Source organism: Epargyreus clarus, unplaced genomic scaffold (genome assembly GCF_041222505.1).
Source record: "Epargyreus clarus isolate Ecla_fem2 unplaced genomic scaffold, WU_Ecla_fem_2.2 ptg000018l, whole genome shotgun sequence".
NCBI classification, from domain to species: Eukaryota; Metazoa; Arthropoda; class Insecta; order Lepidoptera; family Hesperiidae; genus Epargyreus; species Epargyreus clarus.
In genome coordinates, this window is record NW_027332226.1 from 7,995,558 (window position 1) to 8,017,481 (window position 21,924).

Below are 21,924 nucleotides of genomic sequence, written 5' to 3' on the forward strand. Positions count from 1 at the left end.
CGCTGGCCAAATGCGAATTGGTAGATTTCACATAACTTTGAAAACTTTTTTTTTTTTTAATTTTTTCAGATATGCAGGTTGCCTCACGATGTTTTCCTTCACCGTTTAAGCAAGTGATAATTAATTTATAATCGATCTTATCTAATTTTCGATCCCTCATATGAAGATCAAAAGAGACGAGTAAGGAATAAATCTAAGATCACTTCGGCAAGTTATTCTAGTCATATTCAGCAGTAAATCCTTATCCGATGATGATTTATGAATAAAAATAGGTACCTACAACATTAAACACCTATTTGTAAAGTAAAACATGCAATCACCTTAATATACGAACAAGTCATTATATTTTCTCAGACGCCATGTTTATCTGTCCATTAGCACACTAAAGTAATACTCAGAATTTTAGCTATACTGTGTTATACAAGTCAAGGTACTTTGCTTACAGAGTGGGGGATTAACAAGGCGTCGCAAATTTACGTTCTTGTGATTTGTCGGTTGCAAAATTATGTTTACTTTACAGTGTTTTTCAACGTCTGCATTTGCGACCCCCTGGACGGTCGCAACTCGCAACCCGATCGCGAAATGTCAGTAAAAAAGAAACAAAAAACAATAAATTAATAGGAAAATTTACCCTGTAAGAATATGTTTACAGGGTAAATTTTAATTAAGACGTTTGGCGATGCAAATGATATTATAATAATTACTATTTTAGGAACTTAACTACGTATTTAATCAATTTCTAATTTCAAAAAGAAATAAACATGTTGTACGGATTTGATTTTTGTAACAAAACAATACACGTTAGACCGTAGGGGCTCGAATTTTTTACATACAAATGGGATTGTGCCATCAACAAGGTTGAAAAGCACTGCGTTGGAACGAAGTGCATGCCTACATAGTTAGTGCTTATTTTTGTAGCTAATTCTAAGAGTGGTTTCAATGTCAAGTGTCTATTGTTTCCTAAGAAAATGTCTAGAAAGGCTTCAATACAGACATGCCATTTGCAAATGCATTACGGCCTCATTTTTATCTACAGACATTGGTCGTCTCAGACACGGGTTGTGACAGCCAAAATCATATTTTTCTATGTAATATTTTGATAGTAGATATAAATACATTTTTATATAAATACATAATTTGTCTAAACGGAACGCACATGACAAACTCTATGTTTGGAGGTAAATGAACCTTTCTGCTTGTAAAATAAAACGAATCTACACATACTCCTTAATTTTATTGAGATTACATAGAATTTTGAAAATGCAAGCTCTACCTTTTCCAAGTAATAACTATTGATGACTTTTACGGAAATTACTGAAACTGATATGAAGTAAAATAAGAAGGGAACTAAAAACTTGTATATTACAATGTTAATATTTTGCATTAAATTGTTTTTTCAAAAATATTAGCATATTAATACGTGTACCAAGACGTAAAGACATTTAACTATATATAAATGCTTCACAGTAGTGTATTGTCCGTTAATTTAGTCCAACGGTGAGATAACTACATGAACCCATTGTTTCTTTATTGTCTTGAAAAAAATAATAATAACAGCTTATGTAATGCCTCTTACAATAGTAACGCGATCTCATTGTCGGTATGTGAATAGCATTGTCTTTAAGATAAAATTAAACTTTTATTTCTTGGCTTTATTAGGGTTCCGTATTTAAACGGTGCCTACCGAACCCTATTCCAAAACTCCGCTGTCCGTTTTTCTCATATAGCTGTATCTATGCAACCTTAATAGGTAGACACTTAATATTACTTTTACATAAGATTAATTAAGTAAAATAAAGTAAAGTAAAGGATTCCCTTCAAAAACAATGTTTTTATGGCGTTCTTTACTGTTTGTACGATCTTTATAATGGCAAATAAAAACGTCTTGGTGATACGGAACCATTAGTGTGCGAGACCGACTCGCGCCTTGCCGATTTTTTAAAATAGATTTTCCTTTTATTTCTCGTATCAATTACCAATCTCTTGTCGGTGAACTTTTATTTTTACTTGATTTTTGGTTGACCGATTGCTTGCCTTGCGTTTAATTACTCGCTTAAAGCGTATATGGAATATTGTGATTTATAGACGTTATTTACTTAAGTACCAATAAAATTGATGCTATCAAATAAAACAAAAACGGTTTTATAACGTACCTGCCTTATTAGGATTTTTATTTGTTTTAAACAGACTTCACGTATCACCTGCACGTGATCCTTTTTCTTTTGCGCAAAATTTGATCAAAATTTCTTTAGCCGTATCCAGTATGAAAACCTATTGAAAACAAATATTTTGTAAACGGGTGTAAAGAAATAGACATAACATAAGCGTAAGAAAAGAGAATTTGTTTTATAAATACCTTCAAATACAGACTAACTTATATTTATTTGTGAAGATAATGCATTGCACCCGTGTCTTTGCAAATGTATTATTCATGTATAACGGTAAGATATCCACGACAATAACTATGTGATAAAGCCCGCCCCGATCTTAAAATATCAGATCGCACTCGCGACAAGTGCAACATAATTAGATATCGTCCTCCCTAAGTAGACACCTATATCGAACCCATTTATCTTCATGAACTAAATATACATCACAACACTAGAGCAGCGGTGTTTAAAATATCGCTCGAAAGGACACGGGATCGTCTTCAAGTTATTTAACCCTGAAAGCAATGTCCACGAAAATAGCTGCAAATCTGAGAGAAGTGGTTACATGTGCTTATGTTTTGAGTGACTAATACGAATATTACGGTTATCCAAGCTCGACATAGGCTTGCCATTTAGTTCATATGTTACTCATCTTACGCACGCCATTAGTTATATACTTTGTAAGCTTTAAAGCCGCTCGAAGTGAAAAAAGAAACCTATTTAATTACATGGATTTACGAGTGTTTGTTTCTTTGACGGAATTAAACTATGTTATTTTATCTGTAAGACTAGTTACGTAGTAACTATTTATTAATCTGTGACTGTAGTCACATATCTGGGGTTGATTTTAGATTTTCAGCATGGCAGTTTCGACTTACTATGAGCTACATATTATGTTTGCTGATTTGAAACTTCTTAAAATATTAAAACATATATTGAAACAATGCACGTTTAATACTTATATAACTTAATATTTTCCTTAATTAATATTTTTTACTTCATAAAGTAGTATATGTCACTCCTAATAAAGTCACGTCAGAATCAGAGAGCCGTGTTCAAGATTAGCTCGTACAGATACACTGACAGACACAAATTTAGACACGGGTTTGTATTGTTATGCAAATAAACACAGCTCGAAACTGGTAGTTATTAAAATCATAGACAGACATTTCAATTTTATTTATACATTAGTATAAAATGAATTAGCGGTTTTCGTTCTATTCTCTTATTGGTTAATTTATAAAACAACGTTATATAATTTTATTATAGTTCTATTAAAGTAGATATAACTTAGATTGTCTTAGATAATATTTAGCTTACATTTTAGCGTGGCTATTAAACCCATGTCGGTATATGAATTTATGTCTGTAATTTCAACATTCTCTTGAGGAATGCGTTGAATTAAAAATGTTTCCGTAATTCAGCACATGTAAACAACATTAATACCTAGGTACTTAAACAAGTTCCTGGTCAAGTTATAAAAAGAATTATCATGATAATAAGTATCGATAGGTAGACACTTGACAATGTTACTTAACAACATATACTTTCTGAATTGAGAGTATCGAATAATTTTGTCTAACGTTGACATGACATAACGTATAAAACTAGATCAAGCTCATGTCGCCATAATCATAAGAACATGATATGAATGCATGTTCTTCGTACATACGTATATAATACGACTGTTTTAATATCTCCTGTAAATCGATATCAATATAATGAAATAACTTTTATGTTGCCTAAAAATATTTTGAGCAGTTGTTTCTTTTTTAAATGAAACCGATTCATTTTTAAACCATTTTAAAATAAGGCTTAAGTGCCTGATATGCTATAGATTTACTTTTTAATTTCACATGCAAATTTCGCTGCATCTTACGTAGGTAGGTAGGGTAATTTCTTCATAATACTAAATGTGAAGAATTTTCTTCAGTGCTGAAACTATGACACATAACTCAAAATAATATTTAATATAGGATCTCCCATGAACAGACCATATAGACTGAATACTCAATTGTACCTTTAAAATAAGTGAATTTACCAAGTGTGTAAAATGGCCAAATATAAATATGAAACATACAGTTCCTAATACATAACTCATAGAAGTAGTTTACCAATACGATGCCTTAAACTTAATGAAGCTGTGGAAGATGGGGGCGCACGGATCTAAAGAGAAACTATACAGAAGTAGCTCTGAGAAGTATCCGTCTAAACTGCCTGTTCCGAATGACAAGAAGTATAAGCTGACGGTGAACCGAGAGAGGTTCGGATCTTTTGGGACTAGAGGTGAGTATTGCTTAAAGTGTAACTTTAGGATTAGGTGAAAAGATATGAAAGCCAAGTCTTCAAACATATTTGGAAAATTGGAATAATGTGACTTAGACTGAACTTTAACAAACCATGAGGAAGGCTGATTTTCGACGCATATACATTTAAAAAATAGGAGTCAAGGAGTCACGGAATAGATAGAGTCTGAATTTTATTAAATACTACTCTTGATTCGCAGCTCCAGCTCCAAGTAGTTCCAGACAAATGGTGTACTCTACAAAAGTAGTTACATGATATGGTTTTATGAATTATGTCGCAATTTTGTTATATGTATTTCTAATATTAAGTGTAATAATTACTAACTAAGGGACTAAGGAAGTAGCCCCAATCTACTCGTATCTCTCATAAGTTAAGAATAGGTAAAGGCGACCGTCGTCATTTGAATAAGGAATATTTCTTCATCAATAGAAGCCGGCGTCTTTAATTGAACCTAGTTTATGGTGCTATTAAAAATTGAAAGACAGTTATAAGGAAGAGGAAGTATTGCGCGGTAGAGCGATAAAAATACCTGCCGTTATGCGACACAAGCTTCTAGAGGAAGCCCCACGGAAAGTAAATCTCTATTATGCACGTGTAAAGCAATAGCGGTTCATTTATACGGAAAAGTGTAGCATCATGTGTAACTGTAGCCAGTGAGGGCAATAGTTTGATATAATAAATATAGTTTAAAAAACTAAAAAATACGCTTTTATGATAAAATGAATTAAAAAGTAGATAATAATTTTCAATCTATTAAGGAATCAATAAAGGAACAGTAAATAGTATAATTGTGAAAAAAGCGTGGGGTGCTCCATTTATCAGTTTTCGAAAAGCATACATACAACCTAAGCTAATAAAGGCGTGTTAATAATAAAATCATGTTTTAATTTCCTAAATCTCGTTTGTTGTAGTTGTAGATTATAGAAAAAACGTTATGGTCCCTTTATGCGACTCTCTTTCTCTTTGTATTTTTGTGCGTGTGTTGTAATGTGTGTGGGTGTGTGCGTGTGCCCGCGTGCAAGTATAGAGATTCAAGCAGAAAAGCATCGTGCGCGGCCTGTTGTGCAACCTCAATAATACATGCGTAAATATCTGTAAAACTTATTTGTTTCGTGTTTTAAATTTTAAGTTTAATGTGAGATTTATTATCTTATTTTTGCAATTTTCAAATGAAGATTAAAGAAATTCGTTCTGGACAGAGCTCCCATATATAGGTATTTATGGAAAAAAGAAGCATAAAGCCATATGGCAGTACATACACTATAATAGCTATTCAATTTACAGGTAATACTCGTAGCTATAAATTTTGTAATAGTTTTTTACAGATCATTGTCATACCCCGTCGCGTGTTATGAAAAGATTGTATTATGATTCATGATGATTTTATTGCATTCGACTTCACTGTCACTGACTGCAAGTTCGATGGGATCTTCTCACGATGGAAATTATTCTGTTCATTCACAGAGTTATCTGGATTTTACCAGTATTTTACGTCATTGGAAGTTTTATTTGTGTTTTTATTTTATTTAAAACTAGTTTTTGTTACTTTCGGATTTATAATATTAGTAAGGATTAGTACTCTCGCTCGTACACGGTCCGGGTGCACATATTGGACATAGTACGACTGGACACATTTCAAAACTATGTACTAATTCATCGTTAACTTAAATATTTCCTAGTGAATAGTTAATTTTCTTTTAAACAGCTAATTTTCTTTTACTCGAATATTTATATGATCTTTATTTTAATTCTTTTTAATAATTAGTGTAAATGAGTCAAGTTCTAGTTAATCAAATAAATGAACAATGGAATAAAATAACAATTGTTATATTTTATTTTGTACAAATTTTAAATAGAAAATTTATTTTTATATAGAAAAGAGCAGTTATTTTGAAGTCGATATCAGTACGATATCAGAGTAATTAGAACCTCATTCATATTAGAGTACTAGACCGGAATTCGAGAAATCTATCCTCAGTGAAAGTTGTGTGCTTGTATCAATCGTTTTTTAAGTACCAAACTCTATGTAGAGAACAGTTTATTTCTATCTGTATTGCTTAAGTGCTAAAAATGTACAACCTTTTTATAAATTGCTTGTGTAAAATATGTAATTGCAATGTGGCAATTTGTGTGATAAATTGTCTAAAAATATTTATATCTAAACCTACCTAATTAATTACATAGACATAAAAATAATTTAGACGTCGAGAACAGTAAGGTTCATAATTAAGTGATGATTTATAATTATTACAAAAGCAAAAAAAGTTGCATAATTTGTTTAAAAGTTAAGTGAAATAAATAATGGTCGATAAATATACATTAATTTATAAATTTCTTGTTATTTGTTATTAATATTATTTTTGGTTAAATAGTGATAGTCGCATAACAATTTAAGTGTAAATTAATATAATTCCACACAACGTTTTACCCGCTTTTTCCTCAATATTTTCCCTATAAACTTTTACCTGTAATAATAACAACTGATGTAATCTACCATAAACATAAATTGTCCTAACTATTGATATTATTATTTCTTATTTGAAAAACTAAAGTTCATCAATATCTACCAAAAAAAAAATCAAAAGAAAAAGGCACTGTTTTGTCTGTCCTATGTTATAGAAAAACAAAACATAAAAGATAAAGGTACCGATCTTTTGTCTGTTTTATATATATAGTAGGCGTTTCTATGTAGCTAAATTAGATGTGGGCTAACAGTAACAGTGTTTTCCTAGTTAAAATAACCTTTATACAAGAGTGACGCACCACACCAATATAAGTAATTGGATCAAAACGATGCACAATCACTGTTAGTGCGTAGCAAACAAAGGTAGCCGAACTACTGACATCCTTACTTCTAAGGTTTCACAACAGATACAAGAAAGGGTTTATCTATCTTTTGTTTCTATATGACTATGAATTATAATTTAAAAATATTGTAATATTTTTGATACTGTAGAGCTAAATAAAACCCACGTTTTAATTCTAATAATACATTTAATGCTTTATAAAACATCGTTTTTTAAGAATATGTTTAGGTTAGGTATCTACTTTGAGCTGAATATATACCTATCCATGTGCTATTTACATCGTGTTGTTAAAGTAAATTAAACACGTTTTAAGAGGAACTAAATGGAGGTTATTTATAATACCTACAATCTACATATTAGTAAAAAGTTTGAACCTAGCAAGTTTCATAATAACGTGTAAAATAAAAATATATATTTAAATAACATAAAGAAGTATTTTAGTGCAATTTTACAAATGTTTCATTTATAGACATAGAGTAGGTATACATTTACCTACTAACAAATAGAAAAATCTGTGTATGGAAATCTTAAGTAGGAACTCGTTATCCTTACACAAGTTAATGACGTAAAGCCTACAAAGACGATCCAATAGCCCGTACTAAGTGTACTTAGCTGTCTATATTATTACTCACGGGTAATTTCTCCTATTCCAGGAAATGGTAAGAAGCGGGAAAGCGCCCCTACGCCCACCACGCCCGGCCGCCCCGCCGCCACGCCGCCCCAACCCCCGCCTGTACAGGGTGAGTCATGCCACTATACTAGGGATGTTATGGATACGGAATTTCGGATCTGGACACCGATTTATTAAAAAATATTATATCATTTTTGGATACGAGTACGGATATGGAATTATTTCGGATTGTGTAATAAACGCTTTCTACACTCACAGCCCCACACTAGGATTCCCTGTGTCGTGGGTGCCATGGACACACACATAGACAAATACACAAACACCCAGACCCAGAAACAGAAATCTAAATTCATCATTTAGATATCTGTCTGGCCGGGGATCGAACCCGGAACCCTTTGCGCGTCAGACCGGCATGGTGACCACTCCGCCACGCGGGTCGTCATAATAAATATAATTGAATTATATTGTTTATGGATATAAGATTTTTAAGGAATTCTAAAAGTGAAGAAAATACATATAGATGATTTGTGTTTATTTGTAAAGTAACTGAACAGCGTTGTCTACGTCGGGCGAAAAATGTTCATAGTTTTGTTTCATTTAGAGTTTAAACTTTTATATCAGATTCGGTTACGGTTTCGGATACACTTTTATTTTGGATATCCGATAGTTTCGGTGACGGTTACATAGCTTCGTAACATCCCTGATATCTACGTACCTATACTGTATACCCAGCCCGATGCGATTTGAGTTGTCTATAAACTGAGAGAGGTTTCAAGTAGGTCGGTATTTTCATCCAACATTTTGAAACTGTGACTACAGTTTGTCTTTAATTAGAGATTGCGGAACGAAAGTTTCTCATGTTCTTAAATAAAAATATTATATACAGGTTTAAATATCGTGGGCCCGTACATGATAGGTATAGGTTACTTTAAAACAAACAAGTAATGTCGCAGTGTATAAGAATCTCAATGTATACGGTTTAAATATATATTTTCAATTAAAACTGAAAATAACTCGAATTATCAATAATGTTTAAGAATTAAAATTTGTGCAAGGTCACACCACTAAAAGTCGTACAGTCAGACACACTTTGAATTGTCCTTGAAAGTTTATGGTTCAAAATGTAATTATCACTTCTATTCTGTGAAAATATTATATGTTATCGACAAAAATGAGTAAACCGAACATGCTATACAATTCCTAGAAAATATGAACCGGTTCTTTTCGAACGAATTAATCTTCTAGTTACAGACATTAATCACGGTCTAATAGTTATTATGGAACAACCATTATTCATTTACCGAAAGCAAACTTTCAAAAAGTTCAGCGTCAGTCTCACATGTCATTGAGATAATGGTAAACACGGTAATTTAATATTAGAACATTTGATTCCAATCGCACCCAATGAAGTCTTTTTGCTTTACATACAAACTTTCTAGCTAGTTTTATCTTTTTATTATCAGCTCACACGTTAACAAACGAGTATGAGACGTTTCGTAACGCGTTACGCAATTCTCTGTTAGAGACAATGGCGCCTGCACAAAAGTTGTCCTTTCAAAAGTATGTCAATTTGTAACTAGTTCGATAACTTGCATATGCAAATTAGTGTAGCAAAAATTAAATCGCATGCACTGAGAGCAAACGATCTTAAACATATTTTAAAACTTACGTTTTTAAGGCATAGATTAGTAAAGATACTTCGCCGCCTTGAAATTGAATGAAGCCACAAACGGCTTATTAGTAAGTTCTTTTTTTGAATTCTTGACAAATAAAAACATTTTAGAGAAAATTTACGAATAAATAACTAATACTGCGTAATTTACGTAATAAATAAATAATTATTTCAAACATTTTAAGGACATTTTAGCACGGAGACGTGGCAAAACTTTTTTACGCAACTATTTCAGTTCTCAAAACTGGGTACATTTTCTTGTTAGGAGTGAGTAATCTTTACTAATCTAGGTTTTAAGGTTATAAATTAATTAAAGTCAGCAAATGTGTTACACTGCGTTACTCTACGTTTTTCGTATGCGAGATGATTTCAAGCATGCCGTAGATAACTTTATCTCAATTATCTAACAAGTTTAAGATAAGCCATCTTTACAACAATTTGTCGGTGTATAAAAATGTGATTAAGTTACTACCTACCTATTGTTGTAAAGTAACAAATACGTCTTAGAATTTTGCTCAATTAAATCACAATGGATAGACCATGACATGCTAAATAGGAATAAATAAAATTATTTATAATATTGTGCATAAGAAAATCGTCATAGATCAAATGTACCGAGACATGAATGTTATTTTTTGTACAAAGGCTTATATTGTATGTATGTGTAATTAGGGTAAGGTTGCGCAAGTCGTACCCCCTAAGGGAAAAATGCTGTAATATTTGGGGTAATATAAATTAAGCAAAATCTTGTGCGTAAATTTAATCTTTAGTATCATATAGAACTGTTTTTTAGAATATTTTTAAATCAATGGTGCCGACATGGTGTCCTGTTATTTTTGTTTACTCGCACAACTAACTAGTATACGTTTGAAGCACCAGAGCTCGCTTTTTGTACATAGGAAACTAGATATTGCTGTGGTAGGATTTAGGCGCTGATATCACTAAAGCAACCTTCCCCTATGTTTGATTTACAAATATTTGTTATTAATCGAGAATTTATTTTTATTCCAGCAAAGAAAAATGGCGTGGTCCAAAAGTTGTCTTCGTCACCAGTGGTGGTGCGTGCGCGCACGTCGATCGCCCCGCCCCCGTCACCACGAAAACCAACCCCTCATCGTGTACCCGCACAACGACCAAATACCTTGTCTACTGCTAAAGGTAAGTTCTTTAAATCAAATAACTTTATAGTGGAACACCAGTTTAAAATATAATTGTACCTACTTTGGGTAATATCCGCCATATTCTGGCCTCAGGAGCATATAATATGTTATAATAGATACAATATAATTAATATTAAAATTAACGGACTCATTTAAAGTCAATATGTATATTACTTAATCATTTAACAGCATTTTATCAGTCACAAATTCGTCAATTGTATAATAGGATTTTTCTACAAGAAATTTATGATGTGTATTATAAAAATAATAGCAGTAATTTTATAAAGTGGCTACAAAATCTTACAATATTAGGAACAAATTTAATCAATTATTAAGTTTTTATATATTCAATTAACAAGTAAAGCTACAAAAACATGGAAATAAAAAACATAATTGCGTGATTATGTTTTTGTTACCGTACCAACTACGTAATTTATACCGCTGCTTTATAGTGCTGCCATCTAGACTTCAATTCCGACAACACTGACACGAGTTGCGCACGAAACAATTCACTACGTTGTCCACAGGTGGCACTGTACTCGCACAAGTAATTACTAAATTTCAAATGTATAGGAAACTATTTCTGATTTATTTCGATTATCAGTTAGGATAATGGTTAAAAAAAATAAAAAATATTTTTTTATAGAAAGAAACTCGATAAAACACATCTTTTAAAAATCAAGATCAAAGGAGTTTTCGTTCCTGATTACGAAATAACTTTCAAATTCGTCTCTGATTAGGATGATTATTACAAAATGTAGTCAACTCAACTAGGTATATGTCGCAGTTTGAATTGAAGTCATATACTAGACAATTTGAAGAAGTTTTAAACTTACCTTTATCATATTTTGACCTTAACACCTTAACAGATATTAATTTTATGTGAATATCTTCAAAAATCAAAAATATTCAACTTAACGAAAAGCTTAAGAATATGCAATAGGTACAGGTGCGCCTGCGCATGTAGTACTGATAACAAATTGTATCACCGAGCTGTTGCTTAAACATTATTTATCGGGAATTACTGCAAGATATAGTTATAAGATATAATTTGCAATTGCTTAAACATTGATAACAACTTTATTACCCAAACCCAATTATTTTTAACCGTCCTTACTATAATTATACTACGTTGTTCTATAACTACGAAAAATTGGCATATCCAAACCTAATGTAAAAACAGAAAAGCTTTTTAGGAACTTTTAGGACAAAAACATAAACACTTTACAGAAACTAGATCTAATTTAAAGAATCTAGATTCCCATAAAAGCATGGACATGGACCTATTTTATTTATTTACTAGAGCCCTTTGTGGTTCCACTCTGGCGGCACCACCGCCACACCTATTTCTGCTTCATAATAGCAGCGTTAAGCGCTGCTGCATTCTGGTTTGAAAGGTGTGGTAATGGAGATATACTTTTCCGAGGCGTTCCTGCTTAATCCCCGGAGGTAGCGTCTCATCTGTGGCCGACCTCAGGTAGGAATATCTAATCCTATCTGGGGTTGATTACCATGGGCGGCAGCTCGATTGCTACTCCTATATTATAAAAAAATCTAGGTTCGCCTTCTTTTTAACTGAATTAAATTTACATACCTAAATATTCAACGGAATTTAGTTAAAATTACTATTAATGAATTATTTCTCCTTATTATATAAAATTTGCGAATACGTTATGCGGTTATCTCTTTTAAGTATCATTTGGTTGATCTTTTTAACATCATTGTTATAAAGATCGTTATTCTTATTTTTATCGAAATCGATGCTGTCCGGACAAATATATGTGTAGTAAGACATGCCCACGCGTGAATAAACATTGTTGGTGGTGGGTGGATGTGTAGGTGATTCTTTCGTGGAATTATTAGTGAAAGTGATTTTTTACAGCACTGATAAAAAAAATCTCAATGAAACAACAAGTCATGAACTCAGGAGTAGGTTTAACTAATAAATATATTGCTTTATAATCTATATGTATAATAACAATAAAAATATAATACTAATTAAATTAAAATTAAAGTACAATAATAAATTATACTTATAAAATAAAGATATTTGATTTTTATTTTACTCCGTTTTTCGTCAAAAACAGTAGGTATTGCATTAATAAGTATGTTGGAACATATTTTATAATGACATAAACTGCATCTTAGTACTTATTATTTTAATAAAATAAATGAAAAATTAAATAGTCCTTCCGCTGTTAAACTGTTTAATATAATGACTCAGGACTATGTTTGTATTTCATAGAATATTTAAGTTTCAAAGAACATATGAAAAATAAAGTTTTTTTACTATTAATTTATAAATAATAGATTTATCTGATGTTACAAATTTATCGTTACTTATTATACCTAAAGGAAAACAACATGTTGAAAACTTGATGCTCGATTTCTTTAATAAAACTTGTCGAAGGTGTAAAAACCATAAATCCACATTTAATCAATGTAGTGGGCTATACTTTTTGGGACAGGCTATAGCCCGTATAATTTTAAGAAAGATTGTCCGTAAAAGTGAAATAGTAATGGGTAATACTGGATTCTTTACTTATTTTATATGCAACTAATGCGTGTGTCACCGTCATTTTTATACTAATTTCTACAAACAAAAATGACTTTCGGACCGTAAAATATTATGTGTAGAACATAATAATGCACACATAACACAAAAAGAAAGTGTATGCACTTTACACATCGCTAAAACGTATACTTTTACTGTTTTTAGTGATAATACAAACGAATTTTAATTATTTAACCGCATAACGTATTCATAACCGTTTTCGCTAATTTTATATAATAAGGAGAAATAATTCATTAATAGTAATTTTAACTGAATTCCGTTCAATATTTATGTAAATTCAACTCAGTTAAAAAGAAGGGGAACGGAAATTAATGCAAATTAATAATCGCATTACACATAAACATACTAAAAAACAGCATCAAAATAATATAATGTAATAAACTTACAAAGTGTTTAAAAAAAATTAATATATAATTCCAATTAAAAATACATCGGATACTCCAATTTAATCTATAAATAAACAATTGAAATAACGGTACTCTTAAGTAGGAACTAAATAAAAAACAGGAACCATTAGTCGCCGTTTCAAAGGCATGAATACTTTATGTAGCGTATGGCATTAAACAGTTTGTCACGATAGACATTATATCCAGGGTGAGCGGCGGCCAATGAAAGTTTTTGAATCGCTGAAGAAAGTGCGCGAGCATAGGCAAAGGAACGGCGACACTGCCGCACCAGCGGTCGACCGGCGACGTCAAAAAAACTGCTGTCATCAACGCGATATAAATTAACATTTTTCTAAATTTAAAAAATTAGTTAACGAATTTAGTGCGTACTGTTGTGTTAAAAAGTAACATTTTTTCGTTAAATTTCACTTTTACTCCTTATAGTGCATCAAAACTAATTGCGCTTACGTGTTAATTAATAAATGACGCTAAAACAGCGTTACTCTTTAAACTCAATATTAGTGTGCAACTGTGCAATACGATTTTGTTACGCAATTAAGTGAAAATGAGTCCGTTGCACAAGTTTGTGTCGTTTTTTCAATCGGACTCGAAAAACAGCCGTAAAAATCTTTTGGCGCATCAGAAGATATTTTCAAGTGAACTTAATTTGCGCGGCGAAATCGAAGGTCTGAAAAGTCAATGGGGTACGCTTCACGGGCGGAAGAAAGAAGGTAGATATTTTTTGGACTTTTTTTATTGACAAACATATAAGTCACATATTGATGATCTATTAAATCTATAGTTTTGATATATTTCTTCGTTAAATTTGTTTTAAATATGTTTCAATAATGATAATAACATTAATATTAAAAATATATTAGGGTAATATTCGCGATATTTTGTATAATGTCACCATTAAGTAATAATTAAGGTCGTTATCACATAGATTAGTAAAGATTACTCACTCCTAACAAGAAAATGTACCCAGTTTTGAATTGAAATAGTTGCGTAAAAAAGTTTTGCCACGACTCCGTGCTAAAATGTCCTTAAAATATTTGAAATAATTATTTATTTATTACGTAAATTACACAGTATTAGTTATTTATTCGTAAATTTTCTCTAAAAATGTTTTCATTTGTCAAGAATTCAAAAAAAGAACTTACTAAAATAAGCCTCTTGTGGCTTCATTCAATTTCAAGGCGGCGAAGTATCTTTACTAATCTATGCGTTATCACTAATGTTTTAAAATGATACCTATGTGTTACGCATTTTGTTTATTTATGAAATACATTTATTGTGTCTAATATTTATGTCATATACGTTATTGTTTACCTACTTACCATCCATGGGAAAGTTTTTATTGTTGCGATGTAATACGATTGTACATCCTAGAGGCTTTAAATGACTTCCTGATAGACATTTACATAGCCTATGTGTAACTATAAATGTATAAATAAGTTTCATTAAAAATAAGTCACAAATTTGATGTGTGTGAACTACTCATTTACAAAAAGGCTATTGCTAAATTTCAGTAACTTTGGTAGCAATAAGTTTTGTTTTTAAAACATGAATAAGTCTGTAAAAAGATGTTCGTTGTGCTAAATAACTTAATCTTAGCTGTGGTTTTCTTTTCTATGTTTATAAATGTTTATACTTAAACTGCGGTTTTGAACAACATAATTGCCTTTTAGTTTTCAACAGCTTAAGTAACGTAATATTGAAACAAATGAGTATTACTATGAAAATTATTTACATTTCAAACATCCTGGCATATTATGATCAATGTATTAATTTAAATTATAATTCTGTAAAACAATATTGATTGGCAAATGTCTTCGATCACTAATAAGAACGCAAATGTAGATATTGATACACAATGCTTTATTAACTAATGTTCAGCATTTTTGATTGCATATCAATTAGTGTAATTTGCAACGTACAGACTTTTAGGTGATTCATATTTAAGCATTTTATATAGCCAATTTAGGTCATCATTTAAAATATTATTTTATATATACCAATAATATGTTTTATACTCTGAATGCAAATGTTAACAATTGATAGTTAATTAATTCCTTGAGTTCCTTACGTGGCTCCTGAGGATATGTGTACTTCCTAACCTTCAACACCTTTAACTAATTAGGAAAACAATACGACAGTCCTTAATTGTTAATGCAAATAATATCATCATAAATATTGTTAGATATTAGAATATTTAGCGGACTAGATCGGCCATTTCGTTTAGTAGGCTAAAATTAATGTTAAACTATAAGTGGAAATTAATATGCAAATAACTGTTATAGGTAATATATAAAACTTTAAACAAACCTCGATTGTACTAGTTTATTAAGGTTTTTCGACGAGGCATGAAGCATGCAGGTTTCCATTTCAATCTTTATTGTCCTTTTGTTTTTTCATAGCGATACTAGATGGCGTTACGCGCACTAAATTAAAATAATGTTATTTTTCATTACCGACTTTACTACATTGCTGACTACGGAATCTACTCTTAGGAAGAGATTATTTAATAGGATCGTCTCTAGATTTTAAACGAAGGAATAAGTAATTTAGCAATCTAGTTTAAAAATTCCTACATAAAATATTTTCCTTTATATCTCTCAATATATCTCTTGTGCTTTATTTCGCTCGCTGACTTGTTTTATAAGTTAGTATACGTGTTACAGTACGAGCAGATTTTACACAATGCGCAATAATTGCCGGTAGTGGAGGGCAGGCGGCATGAAAGGCGAAGTTGAATGCATCAAAGTGCCTGTCATACAACGGAAGCACACTGCTGCTTTATAAACGATTGCCGGCAATGTGGGTGGTATCTGCCTAATCGATTGTGCGTATTTTCCAATTTGCGTACTGCATTGGGGGAATTGTAAGAACATCCGGTTTTCATATTCGTTTAGTTTTTATTGTTATTTTGATATTTTCTGTATTAAGTAGATGGACGATGAAGCGAGCAAGTAGGTAATTTAAAAATTAATAAGTTTATGTTTAGGTTACAGTTGGAAGGAAAATCAAATTACGCGAAATCAATTTTTGTTATTTAATTTTGAAGTATGATAAATTTTGGTAGATATGTTTTTACAAGGAAGTATTAATACCACAGACATATCCGTGTATTACACAATATATTTTAGGATACTCGAATGTGACATGTGATGTGAAGTTAGTACTTATAACTTGATTATATTAAACATCTCTATCGTTTTATATGTCATGATTGTGTTTGCTTGACCTGACCTGCTCGTGTGAACGCTTCTGACGAACCATTTGACCTCACAGTTCATTACGTAAACGGCTAATCCACAATTCGTCATATTCGCAGGTTATTCGCAATGTCTCGCGTTTGTTACGGAATATTATGTTATAAGTGTAAAATCTCCCATTTTTAATTGGTTTTGTAAATTTGTGACCGAATTCTTGTCTCTGACCGCGAGCGACCCTTGTGACATAGACAATCCTTGTGACATTGATAGAGTATTAATCATAGAATTCTCCTCAAAACTAGAGGAAATCCAAAAAATTCTGTGTTCTAAAATCTGTTTTACTTTGTCTTTTTTGACAAAGTGTGTTTCAGAAGATACATTATTTTATCCACCATCAAAAGTCTACTATAAAACAGTTTTCAGATTTTATTGTATCGGCCGTTCCGTAACATTTAGACAGTAAATTCTTTCAATACAAATTGTGCCCAATATAAGATAAAATAAAACAAATTAAGGCAATTTAAAAAGTGCCTTAATAATTGGATAATTTAATGTAAAGGTATTATAAACCGCAAAGCGTATGGGAATAAGGCCAACGGAACTGGTTAATTCAAACATGTTTTTCCCAAATTTCTGCCATAACTTATTAATTATTATGCATGAAAGAACATATGTTACGAAAATAAGATGTTGACATCTGAACTGAAACATGATACGTGCATTCATTAAATATTAATGATAAGTAGTATGTAAATATTGTAAGTAATGAACACTTTGACATTCATTAAAACTCGTGGGTGGGTTATGAACATTCCTAAAAGGAAATAAGCCGTTTTGTTACATTAATTTTACAGGCTGCTTACAAAATACTAACGTTTATATTGACAAAATTTTTATATACTTTAAATACCAGTGTTCGCCCAGTATGAAATTCGGCAAAAATCTATCTAACTTATCGCATACTCTTATGGTTAAACCTCGTCTATAACAAACGAAATAAAAGCAAAATCGATTAACAAACAAAAGAGAAAAATACGAAATTGTTTTGTCTTTGCATAGTCTTGGATTTATTTACAAAATTACCAAGTTTTCACATTATGCGTCAACCGTAGAAAGATTTTGCTAGTCAAGTGTAAAATAAGCATTTTAACTGAATTGCCTGCCTGGTTATTATTTCGATGAGGTCATTCACTTCAAGCGAACGTCTCCTGTCGTATGCATATTATTTAACAAATACGAAATGTAAATACGTAAACCTCAGATATAACACGCACTGTACAATTTTCTAACATGACACGGTATAATTTCTGTACGAAGAATATTTTCACGAAAGTCACTTGTCTGTGCAGACAAGTGGTCGGTGGCGAAAGTGGTTGCAGCAAATGGTAGTAATTTGCTGTTTTTCATAACGATATAACAAGGCACAATTGTCGGTTATGGTTCCATATAAAACTTTAATTGGTTTTATACTTACTGTCTTTTGCTTCTTTGTATCATTCGTTAAGATTCATATGAAACATAAATTGTTTAACAAGACGCGTAACGTATGTTAGTTAACAACAATGATACACATGTTCTGTTTTTGCTATTTATTACATTTTCATATTTCCTCAATTTAATAAAAATGTTTATGTTTTTTCGTAATAATCAGTATACCTAATATATCAAACTGAACTTGTTTATTCACAAAAAAACAATAAGTAAATAGTAAAACAAACTGGATATGGCTTTCATTGAGATTAATTTATTGGCAAGCACTGTTAGATATACGTTTTTACATACACAGGTATATAAGGTCATAGTATGTATGTAAATTGATAATCATCTACATAACTATGCGTTGAATATTTATCATTCATTTTTTATTGACGACCCGCGCGGCGGAGCGGTCACCATGCCGGTCTGACGCGCAGTGTCCCGGGTTCGATCCCCGGCCAGACAGATTTCTAATTGGTGAATTTAGATTTCTTTTACTAGGTCTGGGTGTTTGTGTATTTGTCTATGTGTGTGTCCATAGCACCCACAATACAGGGAATCCTCATGTGAGTGTAGAAAGCGTTTTTTTTATATTTAACGGCCCTCTTGCAAGCAACATTACCTCCAGTAATACTAGACCAAGCGTATGAATGCACATTGTACATGTTACTGTAAGTCCAATGTTATGTGGGTGATTTGCATACGTATATTAAAAGTTTGCTACGTAATACAACCGTTAATCTTTACGTGTTATGTAAGATATCAAAACTCGGAAATCTCCACAACATTTTGAAACCGGTACGATTCGTGTCAATAATCTCGTGGGTGGATGTTTCTTTCAATAGAAGAAAGTGTGTTATGCCTGTGTGGGTCGTAATCGCGAAGTTTACTGTCAATACTGAGTGGATAAGTCGGTAAAACTATTTAAGGCAGTGATAGCCTAGTTAAGGAACTCAGCCTCTCGATCGAGGGGTCCGAGGTTCAAACCCCAGGCACTTCTGATTTTTTGAAATTATGGTCGTCGTATCACTTCCTAAAAAAACGGTGAAGGAAAACATCCTGAGGAAACCTGCATACCTGAGAGATTTATACAAAAAAGTCTCTAAACGTATGTGAAGTCTACCAATACGCACTTGGCCAGCGCGGTGGGCTATGGCCTTATCCTTCTCATTCTGAGAGGTGACCCGTGCCCAGCAGTGGAACATGGGTTGATAATGATGATGATGATGAAAACTATTTAGCGACGTAATGCTCAAAGAAATAAGTGGCGATTGATGAACACATCCATATTCCACTTTCCACACGATACAAATGTATAATTATGACATTACCATTTGAAGCGAACGTAGCGAATCCAAATACATTTCAATATAACGCAATGATACGAGTATATAGTATACTAGTGGTGCCCGCGGCTTCGCCCGCATTTTAAAGAAATAATATGACATACATAAAACGGAAAATTTGTACCTGCATTGGAATGACAGTGGTGCCATCTCTCGAAAATTGGTCTTACCAACTCCCAAACCCTCGTGGGCTCTTGGACAACAACTTTGCTAAAGATCATCACTTGATCAAATGCATAGTTTCCGATTCTATAACAACTTACGAATTAAAAATTAATTAAAAAAAACCTTTTCCCACGGACTAACTTATGAATCTAACTAACTTGTGAATCTAAACCATTCTCAAGTCCCCTTGAACACACACAAAAAAATTAATCAAAATCAGTCCAGTCGTTTAGGAGGAGTTCAGTGGCATACACACGCACATAAGAAATATATATATAAAGATACCTGTGGTATGTACTATGTTGAACTGGGCCGTTATTGGCGATTATATTATGTGTAATATATTATTTGTTTGGAGTATTATATTTACAACTATTTATTTATAAATAAGCGAAGTGTAAAACTGTTCAGTGCATTTTTCTATTTCAACCGATTTTCGTTATTTTGGTTGGCTATTGACGAAATTTAGTGTTATTAATTAAAAAAAAATAGAAGGATATGATTACGGTAATACGACCATTGGGGGAATACTAAATATGATAATGTTGCTGTAACTGTTATTTTTATCACTATTGGTAATTGCCGAAGCTATTTAAAACTTATAAATATTCGTTATCATCGATATACTACTAATAGAGACGTTTGTTATTGTATTCCTTGAATATTATGTTTCTAATGATTAAACCAAGCTTTCTATTAAAGTGTAGGTTGTCATCAAGTAGTCAGATGTCTTCCTTATATAAACGACCGTTTCAAAGCATATCTCCGGGAATCCTATAGCTAGACACTCCCACGGTTAATTTATTGCTTCCTTACCTTCTAATTGTTCTACGAATTCTTTAAAATTGTCTAATGTTTTTTATGCAAGGAGGAGATATTAATAGACTACGAAGTTGAGACATAATTAGAATAAGCTTCCATCACACACGGAGATTTCAATTTGTCTCCTTTTTCAGATTTACCTATTTATAATATTTCAATGTATAAGCATTACTTAGTGTCAATATGTCTCAGGATGGAGCGAAAATTACCCTAGATTCAAGTCTTTAAAGGTGAAATTTTACTATAAAAATATACCTATATCTTAACTATTATAACAAGGTACCAATCCTCTGTTTAATCATCGTCCTAATCTAATCTTATAAAATTTGTTAAAATACTAAATACAAATAAACATGTTAATCAGATTTTGTATTATGTGATGTAGTAGAATTTTCTTTATTTCTATTTTGGATGAATACTATGATCAAACATTCGAGTATACTTATTGCAATTCTTTTAAAACAATGAACACAGTTTGAACTCTGTGGTTAACTGGTTTCATGCATGTTCCAGGACGACCAGGACTGTCTCGTTTTAGCCACGCCACCAATTAAAAGCACTTTTGTGTCTCACTTTACACTTCAAAGAATCCGTCACAATATTTTAATTTTCTTCAAATGATAAAATCTTCGAGAAATTTAACATACGGCCAAGCTTAATTACGGTGTTTACAGCTGGCTCATGAATTTGAAAATACATTGTACAAGTAGATTATCTTTATATATATATTTCTTATGTGCGTGTGTGTGTGTGTTTTTTTTTTTTTTTTATAATATAAGGGTAGCAGACGAGCATGCAGTTCACCTGATGGTAAGTGGCTACTGCCACCCATGGACATCTGTAATCAACCCCAGATAGGATTAGATATTCCTACCTGAGGTCGGCCACAGATGCGCCGCTACCCCTGAGGACTAAGCTGGAACGCCTCGGAAAAGTCTGTCTCCCTTGCCACACCCTTCAAACCGGAACACAGCAGCGCCTAACACTGCTGTTATTAGGTAGAAGTAGGTGTGGCGGTGGTGCCGCCGGAGTCGAACCACAAAGGGTTCTACCACCTTCAAAACTCACTGAAACTCACTGAACTCCTCCTAAACGACTGGACAGATTTTGATGAAATTTGTTGTGTGTGTTCAAGGGGACTTGAGAATGGTTTAGATTCACAATTTAGTCCGTGGGAAAAGGTTTTTTTTTTTAAATTTACGTTACCGT

General features: G+C 32.1%; 1 protein-coding gene across 1 annotated transcript in view; it reads left to right on the plus strand.

The window, feature by feature from the left end:
- toc (toucan) overlaps positions 1-21,924 on the plus strand; it is a 113,009-nt gene that overhangs the window by 46,892 nt on the left and 44,193 nt on the right. The window contains exons 4-5 of the mRNA XM_073082652.1: positions 7,918-8,004; positions 10,579-10,725. Coding sequence (XP_072938753.1) covers positions 7,918-8,004; positions 10,579-10,725 — 234 coding nt within the window. The remainder of the gene's footprint in view (positions 1-7,917; positions 8,005-10,578; positions 10,726-21,924) is intronic.